The sequence below is a fragment of the Urocitellus parryii genome, chromosome 3 (genome assembly GCF_045843805.1).
Source record: "Urocitellus parryii isolate mUroPar1 chromosome 3, mUroPar1.hap1, whole genome shotgun sequence".
In the NCBI taxonomy this organism is placed as follows: domain Eukaryota; kingdom Metazoa; phylum Chordata; class Mammalia; order Rodentia; family Sciuridae; genus Urocitellus; species Urocitellus parryii.
The window spans coordinates 63,055,037-63,073,357 of NC_135533.1; the positions used below are offsets into that span (position 1 = coordinate 63,055,037).

The following is an 18,321-nucleotide window of genomic DNA, read 5'->3' on the forward strand; positions in this document are numbered from 1 at the left end:
GATGAAAGAAGAAGTCAATCCTTCTAGAAAAATACCCAGACCTGTGTTCTGGAGTACAAGAGCCTTCTCCTGCAACTTACTGAGTAACTTTTTATAGTTACTATTTAATTCTGTTTACTGCAAAGTTATCATCAGTGCCATAGATATAATAAAATGTTCCATATCTTTTTCAAAGGCTCTTGAAAATCCATGACTGATATCATGTACTTAGTGTTATTTTTAACTATTAACCCATTATTATCATGAAAGACCCTCTCAGAGGAAGTGACATGTGATTTTGGTTTTGAAATAAAATAGAAATTTGCTGAGTAAAGTGTGCGAAGACAAATATGGCAGCTGCTTTGCTCATGTTTTCCTCATGTGGTCAGGTAGCTGGATGCCTCCCAACTCCTCTTTCAACTGTGTGGTAATGTCCATTTGTATGATTTTTTATTGAATCTCTGTCCTTTTAGTATTGGAATAGTTAAAATACCTCTATCTTTGAAAGGAGAAAAACATTTAGGTCATACCCAACTTGAAATATTTATGTCTTCTCATATCATCCTTTGGATGAGGAGAAGATAGAACCTAGGAAATTTAAAGATAGAGGATATTCATCTTTGTGTGTGTGTTACCTAAGAGACAGCCTAACACAACACAGTTGCTGGACAGATACTTGAGGCATGGAAGAAGTAAAGCAGTGACCTGAGGTCTGCCTTTGTCCTGTTGATCACACTCACCTCTACTTTAATATCATTCTCTAACTCTGCATCAAGGAAATCCAATGTGACTGGCTCCTGAGATTTGGGGTTCTACACAGAAAACAATAACAACTAATTACATATGATATTATAAAATGATGCTGTGTACAGAGTTAATTTAATGGATATTTAAAGATGAAATTAATTCTCTAAAAGTTACTTACCTAAGATACATTAGTAATTGATAGAGGTATCTTCTTTCATATGCACATGAAACTATTTCATGAACATATGTACATGAAAGTAGACAGAGCTAGAGATTGAGCTTTAAATGCAGTAGATTAATTGTAATTAATCATCAAATGAAAACAGTCTTACCCTAAGTGTTGTATTATACACTGCATTTATAATCACAAGCCTATGGGAATATGACTTTTGAAGATCCACTCACAACTTTCTTTCCTTTAATTAGAATGACAAAGTGCAAAATATAGCAATGTGACAATAAAACAAAGGCCATATGTAAGCATCCCAAGCTGTAGTTCAGATAAAAAAAATAGACTGTGTATGGAAAAAACGTTTTTTTAAAACTAGTTTAAATTTTCTAAGTAAAACAAATTCTATAAGATCTATACTTTCTTCTCAATATGCATAAGGAAAAGAAGTAAGTTAGTTTTATATATTTGAATCTCAGAAATTTTATATTTTATTAATTCAAATTATTAAGATTTTATAAGAAAACTGTGGTCAAGTCACAAAGACGTTTATTAAGATTAGCTATTTTAATTAAAGTTTAACTAAATACTATTTCCTGACTTAACATTTACTGACTTTTATTGCTGATGCATAATAACAAATAAAGTTCACCATGGAATAATTTATTTATATATAAGTATATGATACTATTAGCCTGGTAATGTTGTATCATATATGACATTATTTTAATTTCACAATCACATATTGAAGACTTACTGAACTAAATCAATGCATTCCTTTAAAACACCTGTTAAGTAACTTGTCATAGAATTTCAAAGTTCACTAGAACAATAAGTCATAATATGTATGATTTTATAAATGCAAAATTTTAGAAACTATATTTTAAATGTTTATTAAAATAAACATTATCCAAGTCTCAGAGTTAATTAAATAGTGGTATTAAATGCACACTGTTCTAGATTAATGCACTGTCACCAGATTCTTGATAATTATCAGCCTCCATTTTCATCATCACTATTTGAAACACAACTTTAGGAGAGTAGACTTCCCAACACAAAAGGAACAGTTAAAAATTTATTAAAATTAAGCATATCTTTTTTGGATATGGACTAACAGTATACACAGTATTTTATAATTATGAAAAAACTGCTCTCAGGAATAACTTCATTTAAATAAATATATTTTTTATTCCCTTAGTTTTTGATGAATGAGAATACTTAAAGGCAAATTAAAAAAAAAAAGAAAAACTTACCCGATGGACTTTTATTTAATTCATTTATTTATATGTGATGCTAAGAATCTAACACGGTGCCTCACACATGTAAGGTAAGCACGCTATCACTGAGCCAGGATCACAGACCTCATCTATAATTTTAAAACTGAACTATATTCACTGCTTAAGAACTCTTTGACTATAATCAGATGGTTCTATATTACTAAAAGTCTAAGTATTTGATTTTTTGTTTGTTTGTTTTTGGTACTGGGGATTTAACCAGGGGTCACTTACCCGCTGATCAGCATCGCTAGGTCTTTTTTTTTTTTTTTTTTTTAATTTGGAGACAGGGTCTTCCTGAGTTGTTTAGGGCTTCACAAAGTTGCTGAGGCTGGCTTTGAACTTGCAATCCTCTGCCTCAGCATACTGAGCACCTGGGATTACAGTTTTTCACCATTGTGCCAGGCCAAATAATTAATTTTTTTTTTTTGAGAGAGAGGGGGGGGAATTTTTAATATTTATTTTTTAGTTTTAGGTGGACACAACATCTTTATTTTATTTTTATGTGGTGCTGAGGATCGAACCCAGCACCCTGTGCATGCCAGGCAAGAGTGATACCCCTTGAGCCACATCCCCAGCCAATATTTAATTTTTTGAAGGGGAAACATACCATCAATTGGCCAGGCGGCTAGGGAGGCTGATACAGGAGGATCTCGAGTTCAAAGTCAGCCTTAGCAAAAGCAAGGTGCTAAAAAATCAGTGAGACCCTCTCTCTAAATAAAATACAAAATAGGACTGGGGATATGGCTCAGTGGTCAAGTGACTCTGAGTTCAATCCCTGTTACCCCAACCCATGCCCCCAATAATATCATTTGGAGGGCACAGTTTTGATTTAGAAGCAAATAAATATTCCATAAGAAGAAAATAAAAACATATATCATCAGAAGAAAATTAAAGGGTAATACTGAAAAGTCTTCAAATCTGTGGTTAAGAAAATGAGCTGGGCAAAGTGGCACACATCTGTAACCCCAGTGACTCAGAAGGCTGAGGCAGAGGACTGCATATTTGAGACCAGTCTGTCAACTTAAGGAGGCCTTAAGCAACTTAGTGAGACCCTGTCTCCAAATTAAAAAGAATGAATGAATGAATGAATGAATGAATGAATAAATAAATAAATAAATAATGTTTGGGAATAAAGTGCCCAGTGGGTTCCATTCTCATTACCCAGTATCAAAACAAACAAACAAACAAATACATAATTAAATAAAGCGAAAGAAAAAGAAACCTAGAAAGTCCCTAATGAAAGGACACTCTGAATCTAATATTTCAGAATTGCCTATGTAAATTTTCATGAAATAAACTATCCTCATATAAACACCCTCAAAACAGAATTAAAATTTTAACAAACTCAATGCAAACAAAGTGAAAAATAATCAAAATGATAAAATGAAAACAGAAAAAAAGAATATTTATCTTACATGCAATGGATAATGCATAGCATGACCAGACCCAAACAGCATGCAGGGAGGAGGCATTATCAGGAAGATTTGGCAATATGAAGATCATGTCCCAATCCAACATATAAAGACACAGAGAAGAAAATGAAATCATAACAGAAACATATCAATGCACGACTTGTATTTTTAAATGGCAATCTGGCGGGCCACTTTTTAAAAAGAGTCATCATAGGCATAAGGACTGAAAAATTTTCAGAATTCTAATAAGAAAAAAACAAGACAAGATTAAGAATAGAAATTTGTTTGATTCTATGGTCTCTGAATGCCCATTACTTTTGCTCATTTTAAATATGTGACATTTCTATTTGCAAAATTTAAATATCAACTATCATAACAATCATTCATTTTGTAAAATAAAAGGCAGGATGCAATATTAGCAAATTTTGAATTTGAAATAGTTATTTGTCACTATGATTACAATACTTCTTCATTAAAAAATATTCCTCAAATTGAAAAGTCTTATATGGTTGCTAGATTGCCATTTGGAGTTTTCTTAGAATGAAATAAAAAATAACATAAACTATTATTCAGGATGTTTATTTTTTAATCATAATATTTACATGCAGTATTTGATTTTGCTACAAAAATTTAAAATCACTAAAATGCAGGATCGCAAAAATATAATTTAAGATGATACATAAAAAGAAAACATGCAAGGAGAGTAACAAAATATCAATATCAAGAATGACCTATACATAATATTAATCTTTATAAGAATTGTAAAAGATTCAGGGACTCATATGCAACAACATGAAATTCAGATTTTCTTGGAGCTCTAGAGCTGGAAGAGAAATGAAGCTTTTTCTAGTTCAGTTCTCTGCACTTTAGAACAACCTAGGAAGCTTTAAAAATAATTTGGAGGCCAAAGTAAATCAGAAATTTCAAGAGATGGGGCCCAGTAATAACAGATATGCTTCATTTCCCAGATGAACAGTCTGGGCAGGGCAGACACACTGCTTTTCAGGTAAACAAACTGAAGTACTCCAATATTGGCCTCCAGAAGAACTGAACTCAAACTTAGTTCTAATTCACAGCTTAGCAACATCTTCTGAAATCACACCACCTCTCCATTGTAATGTGACTAACACTTTTTTTAAGAAAATGGTAAGCTTATATAGAAAGCATTAAATGTTGAACTTTCTTTGAAATTCTGAAATTCTCAAAGTTGTAGAAAGTATCCTTTTATGCTGATTATTTTTAATGTGCCCATAAACATAAATAAATAAATAAACAAACAAACTTTTTTGTTTTTTACAGGGTGTACCACAGATTGAATTAAGGGGCAGTTGGTCACTGAGCCACATCCCCAGCCCTATTTTGTATCTTAGAGACAGTGTCTCACTGAGTTGCAAAGCTCCTTGCTATTGCTGAGGCTGGCTTTGAATCTGTAATCCTCCTGCCTCAGCCTCCCAAGCCTCTGGAATTACAGGTACGAGCCATCATTCCCAGCATATATATAATAACTTTTAAGTCTTGTTGATGGCAAAGATTTTGCAATAAATTTGCCAGGTGGTACATATTCACACGTTTTATTTGAAATATTGAACATTTTCAATTAGCTGAAGGGAAATTAACTTCTAATCCAAAATTATACTTTTAGAAATTCAAAGAAATTTTGGCTTAAAATTTCTGGTTTATGGAAACTATCACATAAGAATTTCTATTTGCAATTAGAAGTCAATTTTATAAGCAAATTGTTAGGATCACAAAGATTTGACACTAATTTCACAATATTTAATAACATTTCCTTTTTAGAAGCCATCTCATTATGAATACCCTTGATTGTTAATATTATTACATAATTACTTAGCAATCTTTAGTTCACCAATGCATATCCTGCCCCATAATTAATAACATTTTTGCTGCAGTTTATTCAGAAATGATGCTCATTTCCATCTCATGCTCTGTAAGCTAATGTCAGGAAATGCAGTTTTAATCAAAAGCTATAAGACCAAGCTTGATCTCAACTCTGATTTAGCAAATTTGAAAGCACAGCTAAGTCTACCTTCATTCATTTACCTGAACATTGGGTCTCCTTTTTCTTAAATTAACTGTTGGTATGCCTACACCAATAGGCTGAAGCAATAAAGAAATGATAATTCATCACAGTACATGTTAACATAGGTAATACTATAATCAATTGTGATCACATATTTCCTTAGTCAAAAATTGGTTGATACTTAGAATTCAAAATATTTTATAAGCAGCATAGAATTCATGATAAGCTGATTAAAAAAAATGAAAGTTCAAAAATATTTTTAATAAATAAAAACTGTTATCCTCACTTTGGTTGGTTTGTGTAGACAGGAGTGAAGTGAGGGTTGGGATTGTGGGGATGGGAAGAATGGTAAAAAGAGACAGACATTATTACCCTATATACATATATGATTACACTACTGGAGTAACTCTAAACCGAGGACAGCTAGAGGAAAGAGAAGTTGTGCTCCATTTGTGTACTGTATGTCAAAATGCATTCTATTGTAATTTAAAAACAACTGATATCCTCATAAAAATCATTGTTTAAGCAAACCAACTGTTAATGTTCTCCTGTTTTTCCTAAAAAAGTACACACTTGGGAAGTGTAAAATAATTTGTACTGGACAGTTTTGAATTTTCCTGATTTAAAAATAAATAGATTGAGAAATAGGAATTGTTAGAATTTATATGACCCAACTTTGCAAACTGCAAATATTGCTAACTTTCTCCCCCAATTCATATGTTGCAATTTTTACCTCAAAATTGATAGTATGAAGGAGAGGAGCAATGTAGGAAGCAATTAGGCTGAGGAGGTGCCCACCCCTCCATGGGATTAGTAACCTATGGCAAACCTGACAGAGATCCTTTCCATTTCTGCCATGTGAGGTCTGAGCAAGGTGGCTGCATGTGAGAAAAAGGCACCTAATTACCCATGCCTCAGCCTTGCACATCCTAGCCTTAAGGACTGTGAAAAGTATGTTTCCGGTGTTTATAAGCCACCAGTCTCCTTTTTTTTTTTTTTTAACCATAGTAGCCTGAATAAAGCAATACTACAAAATACTGAAACATCTTAAACATTTGAAATTTGTGCCTTTGTTTTCTGAAAGTTTAGCCAGTGTTATGTCTATTGAACTGATGAAGAATTCAACCATAACACTCTATACTCATTTTAGATATGGACTTCCAAATCATATATTATACTCCATTTTCAATATAATAAATATCTATCAGAATTTATCAAAATTAGATATTTTATAAATATATCAAATATTAGATATATCAAATATTAGATATTAGACCATATCTGGTTATTTTAATGAAACAAAATGGTAGAAATAAAATATGTAAAATAAAATAAAATAAGGATAAATCAGGAGACATATTTATATTTTTAAAAATTGTGGTCATAAGGTTACAGCACACATTGAGAAAAAACTGTGTGTTTTAAAGTACATGTATGAAGACTTGAATTGGGTGTCAACACACTTTATATACAAACAGAGATATGAAAGATTGTGGTATATATGCCTATTAAGAATTATAATACAAAAAAAGTACATGTATAATGTCATAAATTGATGTGAACATACTTTATATACAGAGATGTGAAAAATTGTGCTCTATATGTGTAATAAGGATAGTAATACATTCCACTGTTGTCGTGTATTTTAAAAAATAATAAAATCAATTTAAAAAAAGAATTTAAAAAACTTCATAGCTACTTTATTTACTGATATTTGGGGCTTTTAAGAGGACACTATCCTAACTTCTATGAACTATAACATTTTACTAAAATAGTTTGAAATAAGATTATAATATCAGAAAGAAAACAAAAAAGACACCAAACCAGGTATGTTTGGTTAACATTAGTTTTTCATCTTGTTAATTAATAATTGGTACGATGGATATAGCTACATTTTCTTTAATTTGTATTGATGAATTTCTGATGAAAGAATTAAGATTAAGTTTGTTGGTATAACATCTGTTACCATATTGTTTTTTGTATTTGTCAATTCCTGAAACATTCATACTATATAGTTTCTTTTGTGAGGTTCTTATATTAATCTGTACAACATACATTATTACTTACAAAGTAAAAATCATAATATTTATCCTGCTAAATATGAGAGTGCACAAGCATATTTAATTCACAAGTTTCAGGAAAGACAGTATGTTGACCTTTCAGAATTGTTTATTTTTAAAAATAATTTCCTAAAAGAGTATTTTTTAAAATATCTTACTGTTGCACGCTTACTTTTAATAAAATCCAATACCAAAACATGAGAGCTAATTTGTGAGCTGGAAGAAAAAAGTCAACTAGTTTTTAACGCAAATCTTATGAAATGTATATTTTTTGTAATTTTATGAATTTTAATGTATTGATTATTCCAAATATGAGTTGAATACATATTAACATCATCAAATAGTGATAAAATACCTTCTATATAAATATTAGTCATTAGGAGATTGCAGAAGATGTTAAAACCTTTTTCAAATTACTACCTTTTCATAATGAAAACTAGAATTTCAATTGTTATTTGTATATCTCTATCATATATAGTTCCTTTGGGTAAAGGTTAAGGTCTATAATCAGAAAAATTGGGACTCTTTGTACTCCTTAGCACATTATATTTATATTGCTTTTAGATTACTTTAATTAAGAAGATATAATCTGAAATACACTGGGTACACAAAGTTCAAATAATATTTGAAAAGTTTAAACAATTTTTGAGATTTAGAAAGTTAGATATTTTCAACTATGACAGAAACCATAGCATGATTACCTAATCATAAGCAATGATATTGAGGAATTTAAATGACATACTTTTAAGAAGTGTAATAATTTAATAACACAGACAAGTACTATTGTAAACTTTTATAAAAAGAATATGTTTAAACATGATATAGGATGCTCAATGGCCATGTATGCTTAGCAAATATTTATATCATGATGGATCTTATATGGCAATAAATTCCAAAGTGAGAAGAAATAATATAGAAACATTAAGATATATATTAAGATGCTAAAATAAATCATCACATTTAATATGTAACTCAATATCAATTGTCCTTATTGCTGTTTTGAATATTTCAATGTCACAACTTCATGTGTGTATGTGTGGGCACACCAGTGTTTACTAATCTGGGACTCATTCAACATCCATGACAGAGAGAAGGAGGTAACAGTCTCCATGGTTTAGAGCATTTCCAGCATTATCCTCAAATTTCACTAGTCACTTAAAAATGTTTACAAAATTTCCATTATATAAGATTTTGTCTAATTCTAAATGTAGGTAAATAAATTTTGCCATAACACCTTTTTAAGCATTAATGAAAACTGAAATGAGTTGAATGAAGTATTTTCTAAAAATGTTTTGTATATTGGGAAAGTAGATATAAATATTAGGATAAAATAGTTTGTCTATGGATTTTATGGCTTCCGGAACAACTCACTTAGTAAAAACTACACTTCCCATTTCTGAAACCCATCATATACATTTTACTTATTTAATTTTTTTCTTAGGTATTTACAAGCCTGCCCCAACGTGAAACAATAGTCTGGGAGATGGAAAGCAGAGTAATTATCAGAAGAAAAGGGCCATGGGTAATGCATCCTAGGCAGAAAAGAACATTGCTAATGCTTAGGAGGGTCACAGGAATGTCTGCAGCAGCACACCTTCACAGCCTTAATCAAAGTCACACATGTGATGTGTGAAAGTAGGTTCAGGAGATGATAATGGCTGTCTTTCACATAAGAATATTAGTTCACCTAAATTGGTAAGGGAAAATGCTTTTACCTCTTCACATGTCATAATCTGTGGTTTTGTCATCTAATAAGGGAGCTAGATTACAGATTATTCTTTTGTATTTAATGCTATAAAAGTGAATTTTAAAATGAGAATCCTATTAAGATCATGAGTCATCAATTTTATAAATACTATGCATTGTAAACAAATTATATACATACCTTTGGCTGAAGATTTGGATGTAACAAAACATAACCATTAGGATCAATTGCAAAATAATAGCCATTGGGGCAGAGCTGGAAAATAATAAAAAAGTTTAGAGATGTATGCTCACAATTAGAAATCCACATAATTTTTAAAAAACGTTAAATTAATTGGTTTATCACATTTAAGAGCATGCTAAAGGATGACATTCAATTTCTACTTTTAATTTTAAGGATGATATTTAGCTCCTTTTCTAAGATAATTGCACATCATTTTTTCAGAATTACTTAAGTACTTTATAGACAAGATAAATTAATACACAGTTCTAAGAACAAGAAAGGTTACCAAAAAAGTAAATTGTATCTTACTGTGAAACGTGGTGTTAGTCTTTTAATATCTTCCAAAGACACATCAACGCCCATCACACCAAGAATCAGTTGGTTCTGTAACAAGATGGCAAAAAGTAGTTTATTTTGTACCCCAAATTATATATTTCTATACAATAATTATATATATCCGTCCTTTTGCTGTAGTAATGGTTGTATTCCATACTAGTGTAAACAAATGTGTGTGTGTGTGAGTGAGTGTGCACAGATTGTAATTTGGTGTCAATTTACAAAGATTCTCAGCTTTGATCTTTTCCATAGTTTTATTATCACTGTTACTCAACTTAAATGAAATCTTGATGACTTAGATACCTGAAAACTTTCATTTGATACTTTTTGTACCTTTCTCTCCTAATATTTATTCATGTAATACTTATTTATTGCATTGTTGGCTATTGTAGCTATATGTGTGCATGTTTGTGCATTGACTTTGTGGTATATTACAATTAAGAAACCACAAAAACGTTCAATTTAAAAGTTGGACCAGTATGGAATAAAGAAACACCATATTCTTACAAATGATAGTGCCCATTTTTTGTAACTATCTTTAAAATATGTGACCTTATTAATAATCAAATCTTCAAGACAGTGTTCCTAATTGCTGCTAATAACTTCTCTATATAATGGGCATCATGGTTTTAATTTCAAGTCAAGAAGCTATGTTGAAAATAGCTATCATACTCATCTAAGGGAAATAAAAATGAAAATTGTGTTAAAATTTTGAGTCATAAAACTTTGTTTTAAATAGAATTATATAAATTATAAAGTAATAAATCAAAATGTGTTTACAAACAAAATTTAAAATCTAGTCAGAAATTATAAAAAACACTTTAAACTCTGTGTGGGTGCTTATAAAATTAAAGTCATGTCAACAACTATACTCTTTGCCATGAAATAATCCTACTCTGCACTAAACTCTCAAATTAAAGCCATCTCAGAGACAGACCATACTGAGATCTTAAATGCAAATGAGGAATATGACAATTGCTCCATTATGAATTGCAATTTTTAGAATTCACAGATATTTAAGAATGGTAATGGGACCCTAAAGAGAAATAACTGATATTGGATATGACTATATTATTAAGATAAGCAGCTCAACTGAGGTTTACAATAATTGTACAAATAATGCTTAAGTGTAGCAGACTACATTAAACCATGCACTAGAAAAAATATCCCTTCAAATAAATAGTATCACATTATAAAATAAACATTTGCTATTAAAAATTCTTAACTCCTGCCTTCTTAAATTCATTCTGAATCAAATTGAGAAATAAAAATTTATCACTACTTTTAAACCAAAATTAACAAAACAAGTACATGATTTTTAAAATAATTATTCAGAACTTTCAAATAGCATTTCATTGCATGACAATATTACCAGTGTTACAAAAATCTAACATTTTTTAGAAACTCATTAAGTATTTTCCCTGTATCTTAAAAAAAACAGGAAAAAAGAACTATAAATCAGATACTTGAATTATGACTAAAAAATCTATTGTTTGGGAATTGGAAGAGTAAGGATTCAATAAATGCATTTATATACACCTGATAAAACATCATTATAGTTTTTGTTCTTTCTTCCCCTGCACCCCTCAAACTTCATAAATACATCAAATGCATTTTAAAAATTAGCACACAGTATTGACCATTTATCATGTAATTACTCCCAGAGTCTGACTCTGTGTTCTCATCAGGTCATAATTAAATAGAGCAAAGCTCAACCTCGACTCTGAGGCGACAGAGAGTTTGACCTGAGCTTCCTTTTCCCAGGTGGTTATCACACAGGCAGCTGCTGCCACTGACCTCTGGCCTCACAAGACAGTTACACTGTATGCATTTCCTTACAGGAGTATCTTATCCACATTAAGCTTCAACATCACAGTTTATCATTTATTATTATTAATTTTATCAATTAACTTTTAACCTTTAAGTTTGTCTTATTTTCAAATTGGCCAGTTATGTTGAAGACCGGAAGAGTTCCAGTAATGACAAGTCCCAGTTCCTAAAAACAGATTGAGAGAAAAGGCAAATGAAAATGACAATTTGAACTTTGTCCTACTGCCTTAGACCTTGATATACAAGACTTCATTTTATAGTTACTTGATAAAGAGCCACAAATAACTCGTAACTCATTTTGTGTTTTCAAAATATCAAAGTTTTGTGTTTTCAAAATATCAATGAAAATGTCTTGGAAATAATAAAGACTTATTAGGCAGCTATTAAAGCATGTAAGATTTGAAATATTATTCCATTGTGCATTGCAAATAAATAAAAATATTCTACTTATGTAAAGATTCATTAGCCTCTAAACATTTTAGTAACTGTCCACCCTCCATGTTCTTTTGCACAGAGACAGTTTATCTACCATCAGGGCCCTCCATAAGCAGAATGGTATAAAAATATTATTTTAAATGATTTACTTCATTTTTGTGGTTTTATTCTTAACTTTTAATGCCCTAACCCAAACTATTCATGCTATTTCACAAATGTGTAGTAAAAGAACTAAGCTATTGATATAGCATTTCTGGAACACTCTAGATACATGCTATGCTGTACAAAAGAAGTATTAATTCTAAATAACACCCAAAATAAATATTACTTTTTAAGAAAGTAATGTAGAAAAATAAACTTGCAAATGGCAAATATGAAAGTCTAGTCATGAAGCAATTTAGCAAAACAAAATAATTCCATTTGATTAATCAGCAGATTGATATTCTCATATATTAAAAGAATACATGGATATTATGTAAAAAGAAGTTTTTTTTTAAAATTACTGACATCCATGGCATGTGTGTGTCTCTCTGTGTATGTATAACCACTATTTCATGTTAAAACTACATTTTCACCAAATCACTCTTTAAAGATATTTTGAATTTGCTAATAAACTGAGAAAATATTAGTAATCTCCTAAAAAATAACTCCCAATTCAAACCTCATAAACTCTGCTCTCATTCCAGTAACAGTGTGGTTTTATGGAGAGAATGTCTTAAATAGGCTTTAGTTTTTACTTGTGCATTCAAGAAGCCCTAAAGCAATGAAAATTGCTCTCCTCCTTCAGAGAGGAGGGCAATCATCCACAAACTTGCAGCAGAACAAGACACTAGATAAGCTGGCATAGCTACAGATAGTTCAGTACATGATGATATACGTATTAGCTCTCTGTTTCATCCTAAACAACAACATTTGAATGAAGAGATCCTTAATTAATTGTGCAAATTAACATTCTCAGTGAAAACATTCTATCTCAATAGAAAGTCAGATCAGAAATTCATAAAGCTGGTATCCAGAGGATAATTCTGTGAAGATTACTTTAGATAATTTTCTATTTATGTTGCAATCTATAAGTGTTACGATTTGCATGAGGGGTCCCCAATGAAGTGCCTCTGTTAATGCAGGAATGTTCAGAGGTAAAGTAACTGGATTGTGACAGCTGTAACCTAATCATTCTATCCTAGTTTGAACAGACTGGGTGACAACTGTAGGAAGGTAGCAAGTGGCTCAAAGATGATGGTCAATGGGGTACCCTGGAATAATGGGGTATCTTCACTTTGGCCCATTCTGAGTGTGCTCCTCTCTCTCTCTCTCTCTCTCTCTCTCTCTCTCTCTCTCTCTCTCTCTATCTCTCTTTCCTGACCCCACCGTAAGTTGAGCACCTTAACTCTCCTGGGCCCTTACCCATGATATGCTGCCTCACCATGGGCCCAGAGTAATGGAGTTGGCCATATCTATGGGCTCAGACCTCTGTGAGCCACAAATAAATATTTCCTCCTCTAAATTGTTCTTGTCGAGTAGTTTGGTTACAGTGAAGCAAAAGCTGACTAAAACAGACACTGGCACTGAGTGACCAGGTGGTTCCCAACATTTTGGAGCTGGTTGGTAGGAAGAATTTTGAAAAGTTTGGCAATGCAGGCTGAAAAAGCTTTAGAATACTGAAAGTGGATGTTAATGGGCAACCCTGGTGGGAGATCAGAAGACAGAGTGCCAACAGAAATGTGACTGTGCTTGTGAGGTTTCAGAGGGAGATGAGGACTCTATTGGGAACAGGCTTAGAGGTCATTCATGTTATGGATTATGACAAAGAATTTGGCTACATTTTTCCCACGTCCTAAGACTTTATGTGAGGTTGAATTTAAAAGTGATGGACTAATAAATCTGTGGAGGAAATTTCAAGGCAAAATAGCATTCAATCAGTGGCATGGCTATTATGGCAGCTCTTAGCTAGGTTTACATTGAGAATTGAAAGTAGAAAACAGAAGGGAAGGAGTTTAAAAAAAAAAAAAAAAAAACAACTTGTGGTTTGGCCAGAAATGTGCATGAGAAGCTGGGGATAAGGAAAGTATGCTTATTGAAGAGAGAACACCCCTAAAGAGATGCTAAGTATTTTGCATAAAGTTAAGTGGTCATGAAGGCTTTGACCAAGATTTTGCCTCTGAAGTCAGGCAAAGTGTAGCTGGGTTGGAGTTCCTGTGGGCTGTCCCTGAGAATGCAATGGGTTACGGGGAAGCCAAAGCTGGAATGGAGACCCTAGGAAATGAGATTCCAGTAATGTAAACTGTCTACTAAAAAAAAGCTGTTGACTTAGGAGAGGATCAAGCTAAAAGAGAGCCTATGTGAAGTACAACCATCAAGGCCAAAGTGGCAGAGCTGACCAGACCCTTTGAAAATAACCATATTGCCGCCAAGTGTCCCAGATGCTGTAGGTATAGTTGGGAAACTGTTTGCCCAACTCTGCTTTGGATCCATCCCTTCTTTCATCCTTTTTTGGAATGGGAATAATTGCTCTGTACGACTCTAATATATCAAATACATGTAACTTGCTTTTGAATTTTACAGGGGCTCACAGCTCAGAGTTCGCCTTGAATCTCAGAGGAGATTCTGAAGTTGGACTCTTGGGCAATGCTAAAACTGTCAAAACAATGGGGCTCTGGGAGATAGATTAAATGCATTTTGCATTACTAGATAGAAATGAAGTTTGGGGCACCCAGAGTAGAATGTTATGGTTGGATGTGAGGTGTCTCCCCTAAACTGCCTGGGTTAATTCAGGAATATTCAGAAGTCAAGTGACTGGATTCAGAGAGTTGTAACCTAATCAGTCCATCCTAGTTTGAATGGATTAGATGATAACTATAGGCAGGTGGGGAGTGGCTGTAAGAAGTGGATCATTGGAGCTATATCCTGGAAAGGTGCATCTTACTTTTGGCCCCTTCTGCTCTCTCTGCTTCCTGACCCCATCGTGAGCTGAGCAGCTTTCCTCCACTGGGTTCTTCCCCATTATGCTTTCTCATGTTGGGCCCAGAATAATGGAGTCAGATTTCTATGGACTGAGACCTCCGAAACTGAGCCTCACAGACTTTTTCTCCTCTGAGTTTTTGTTGTTGTTGTTGTTTTGTTTTGTCATGTACTTTGGTCAAAAAACTCAAAAAGTGACAAAAAAAAGTTTTAAAAATTGGTATCATGATAGAAAATATAGATAAGGATGTAGTCTTTATCTTTGCCTCATTTCTGCATTTGTATAGAATTTTATACTTTGCTTCTAAAAATGTCATATACCCCCAAATGAGGTCCCAGATGACTAACATATTAGAGTTAAGATAACCATAGATGAATTCATTGGCACCCAATTTCCATTTTCTCCCTCATTTATCAAGTGAACTCAAAAGTATACTATGTTTATCAGTACTGCCAGTATTTCTAGAGAATAAAAACCAAGACAATATATAAGATTTCTATCTCCTTTGTTTTAATATTTATTTTCTGAAACCCAACTCTTTTCATCTCTCTCTTTTTATTTAAAGAGACTCGTTTTATCTCCCAAATAAAATCATCCCTCTACAAGTTACCTCCTTCTGTTCTGATATCATATTACTTATATAAGTGACAACAGTCCTTCAATATATCCAGTACACTCCCCAATTTTATACTATATTTATGTGGTTTTTCTCATCATCATCAGTTAAAGAAACCGTACTTGAACTCATATGTTTAGCTAAAACATCACTATTTTCTTATGTCCCATTCCACCCCCAGACATATAACTTTTTTTCTTTTGAAACACCAGAGCTCTTTGAATTTTTCACATTATATTACACTTTGTCTTCAAATATTACACCTTTTCCTTTTTAATAAAACTGTGGATTTGACTAACATAATTTGAATCTGCTGTATAAATTATAAAGTGATTATAAAAAAATACTTAGAAATATACAATAGGTCCCTTATTCTGAAACCAGAAAAAAAAAAAGTTCTATTTGTGTGCACTGCATAGCCAACTCGTGTGTTCCATTTCTTTTCTTGTTTTACATTTAGTTTCAACTTGTAAACAGACATTTAGAATTAACATTTCCTTCTAATGTCATTTGTGCTATCAGTAGGAACCTTACCAGCAATGCAGACATTCTGGTTAATGAACTTCTGGTCATAGGAAAGCAACAGGGCATAATTATTGGCTCCTCCTATCATACACTGTCTTGGATGGATTTAAAAAAGTGAAACATCTTGCCCATAGCTTTAGATGACCATGTGACCTTAAGTAAACAAGTGATGTCAAGAAGGAACATTGGGTGGTAATTTTAGCTAGGACTTGAGGTAAGCAAGCCTCACTTTATCTTTCTTAGCGTGCAAGGCCACTGCTAATAGTGCCTATTTTTCTTCTAACTTCCTGTATATGTTTACTTTATAAGAATCAAATGATAAGTAACTCTAAATGGATTGTATTTTGCCCTTTGGGTTCAACATTGCATGGAAAAAAGAAGTAACAGCATATAATTGGACTCCAAGTAGGGGAAAGGGTACTACTGAATCAGCAGTTACTTTTTAGGACTTAGTATTTTGGCTTTCCCCAGTAGGTTGTTCCAGCAAAGCATGAATAAAGACTTCAAAGTAAGATTAAGCATATGAATAAATCTTAAGTATTATAAATCTTTATAAATTGAATATTAGGAAAATAAAAATAACATCAAAACATGACTTTGATCCTACAAAATCTAGGGCTGGATAATTTTTTCTTGCGCATGTGTGCGTAATGGGACTGTTCTGTGCATTGTAAAATGTTTAGCAGCATCTCCAGCCTCTGTCTGTGAAGACCAGTAGTAACAGTTACTCACTCTCCAGCCCTGACCATCAAAAAATATATATACAGATATTTCCAAATGAATTGTGAAGGGCAAAATTACCCCCATTTAAGAACTACTGCTTTAAAGTGTGGTGGAATACTTATTCTAATATGTCAGTTGTTCTGTGGATCTTTGGCATGTTGTTTCACACCAGAACCAACCACCAATATCCTATTTCCATTAAAAATGTCTGGATTTGAATTTAAAGCATAAGATTACATATGAAGAGGTAATTAGGCCTGTGATGATTTCAATGTATGATAAGATTTTTGCCTAATAGAATGTACTTCTGAATATTGGTGAGTCTGATTACATTTGAGGTTGTACATTTCTACTAGCTGACATCTACTTTAAAAATACTTTATTTGAAATCTTTAGAAATAGGTTTTCATTTACATGGCATTGAGCATTTTTTTTACATTAAAATTCAACAAGTTATGAAAATCTCTATAAATTCAACATTCTAGGATGGAAATTCTTCATTCTCAATGAATTAACTACAAAACAAAATAATACTTTACATTTGTAGCTCCGTATTACATACAAATCTAGAATTCTATTCAAATTATCTAAATTCTGGCTATAAAAGCTTGTGATAGAAGGAATTTTCAAAAGAGTTTAACTTAAACGGGAAAAGAGAAATGTCCCCTAAAAAAGAATAGTCAGTTCTTTTTTAATGGCAGTCTAGTTTAACATCCAATCTCTTACCAGTGCATCCAAGTAAACATTTGTCCATTGGACTTGCTTCGCTTTGTCTCCTGCTAAAACCATAGGTCTCCCCAGAACATCCAGATATTCCTATTTATAAAAGAAAAGAAAAGAGAAAGAAGGAAAGGAAAAAAGAAAGAAAGAGGAAAAAAAGCTATGCTTCAAAACTAGAAAAGCTATGTGCTTTAAAAAACAAATTTCCACAGGGGGGAAAATAATCTAGAGTTAAAAATGAATACGGAATCAAATTATTAACAGAGTGAATTATTTAATCCTATTTTGGGCATTTCATAAGTGGTAAGTCTCCATACTTTGAATCAACAATATTTGACTTATTTACATAATATATCTACCCCCATTTTTTCTAGCAACAATAATCAGAACATTGTTTCTCAAGGTACAGCCTATGATAAGTGAAATACATGCCTTATGAATTGTTTCATGTTGATCTAAACTATTTAAGGCACTATGATTTACTGTGTGAAACTGCACAAATTTGAAATAATAAAGCAGCCACATACTTGCTTTCATATCACAGATTGTTTGGCTGGAATTCAAA

At 32.2% G+C, this 18,321-nt stretch overlaps 1 protein-coding gene across 3 annotated transcripts in view; it reads right to left on the reverse strand.

Annotated features, from left to right (window-relative positions):
• Cacna2d1 (calcium voltage-gated channel auxiliary subunit alpha2delta 1) overlaps window positions 1–18,321 on the reverse strand; it is a 372,350-nt gene that overhangs the window by 48,401 nt on the left and 305,628 nt on the right. Inside the window, exons 14-19 of one of the 3 annotated variants that reach the window (XM_026384956.2) lie at window positions 17,763–17,852; window positions 11,867–11,944; window positions 9,922–9,996; window positions 9,571–9,645; window positions 5,646–5,702; window positions 720–776 (exon numbers count right to left, since the gene is read on the reverse strand). In XM_026384956.2, the coding sequence (XP_026240741.2) occupies window positions 720–776; window positions 5,646–5,702; window positions 9,571–9,645; window positions 9,922–9,996; window positions 11,867–11,944; window positions 17,763–17,852 (432 nt within the window). Of the gene's footprint in view, window positions 1–719; window positions 792–5,645; window positions 5,703–9,570; window positions 9,646–9,921; window positions 9,997–11,866; window positions 11,945–17,762; window positions 17,853–18,321 lie in introns of all 3 variants that reach the window. The other 2 variants (XM_026384954.2, XM_026384957.2) reach the window with 2 other exon arrangements.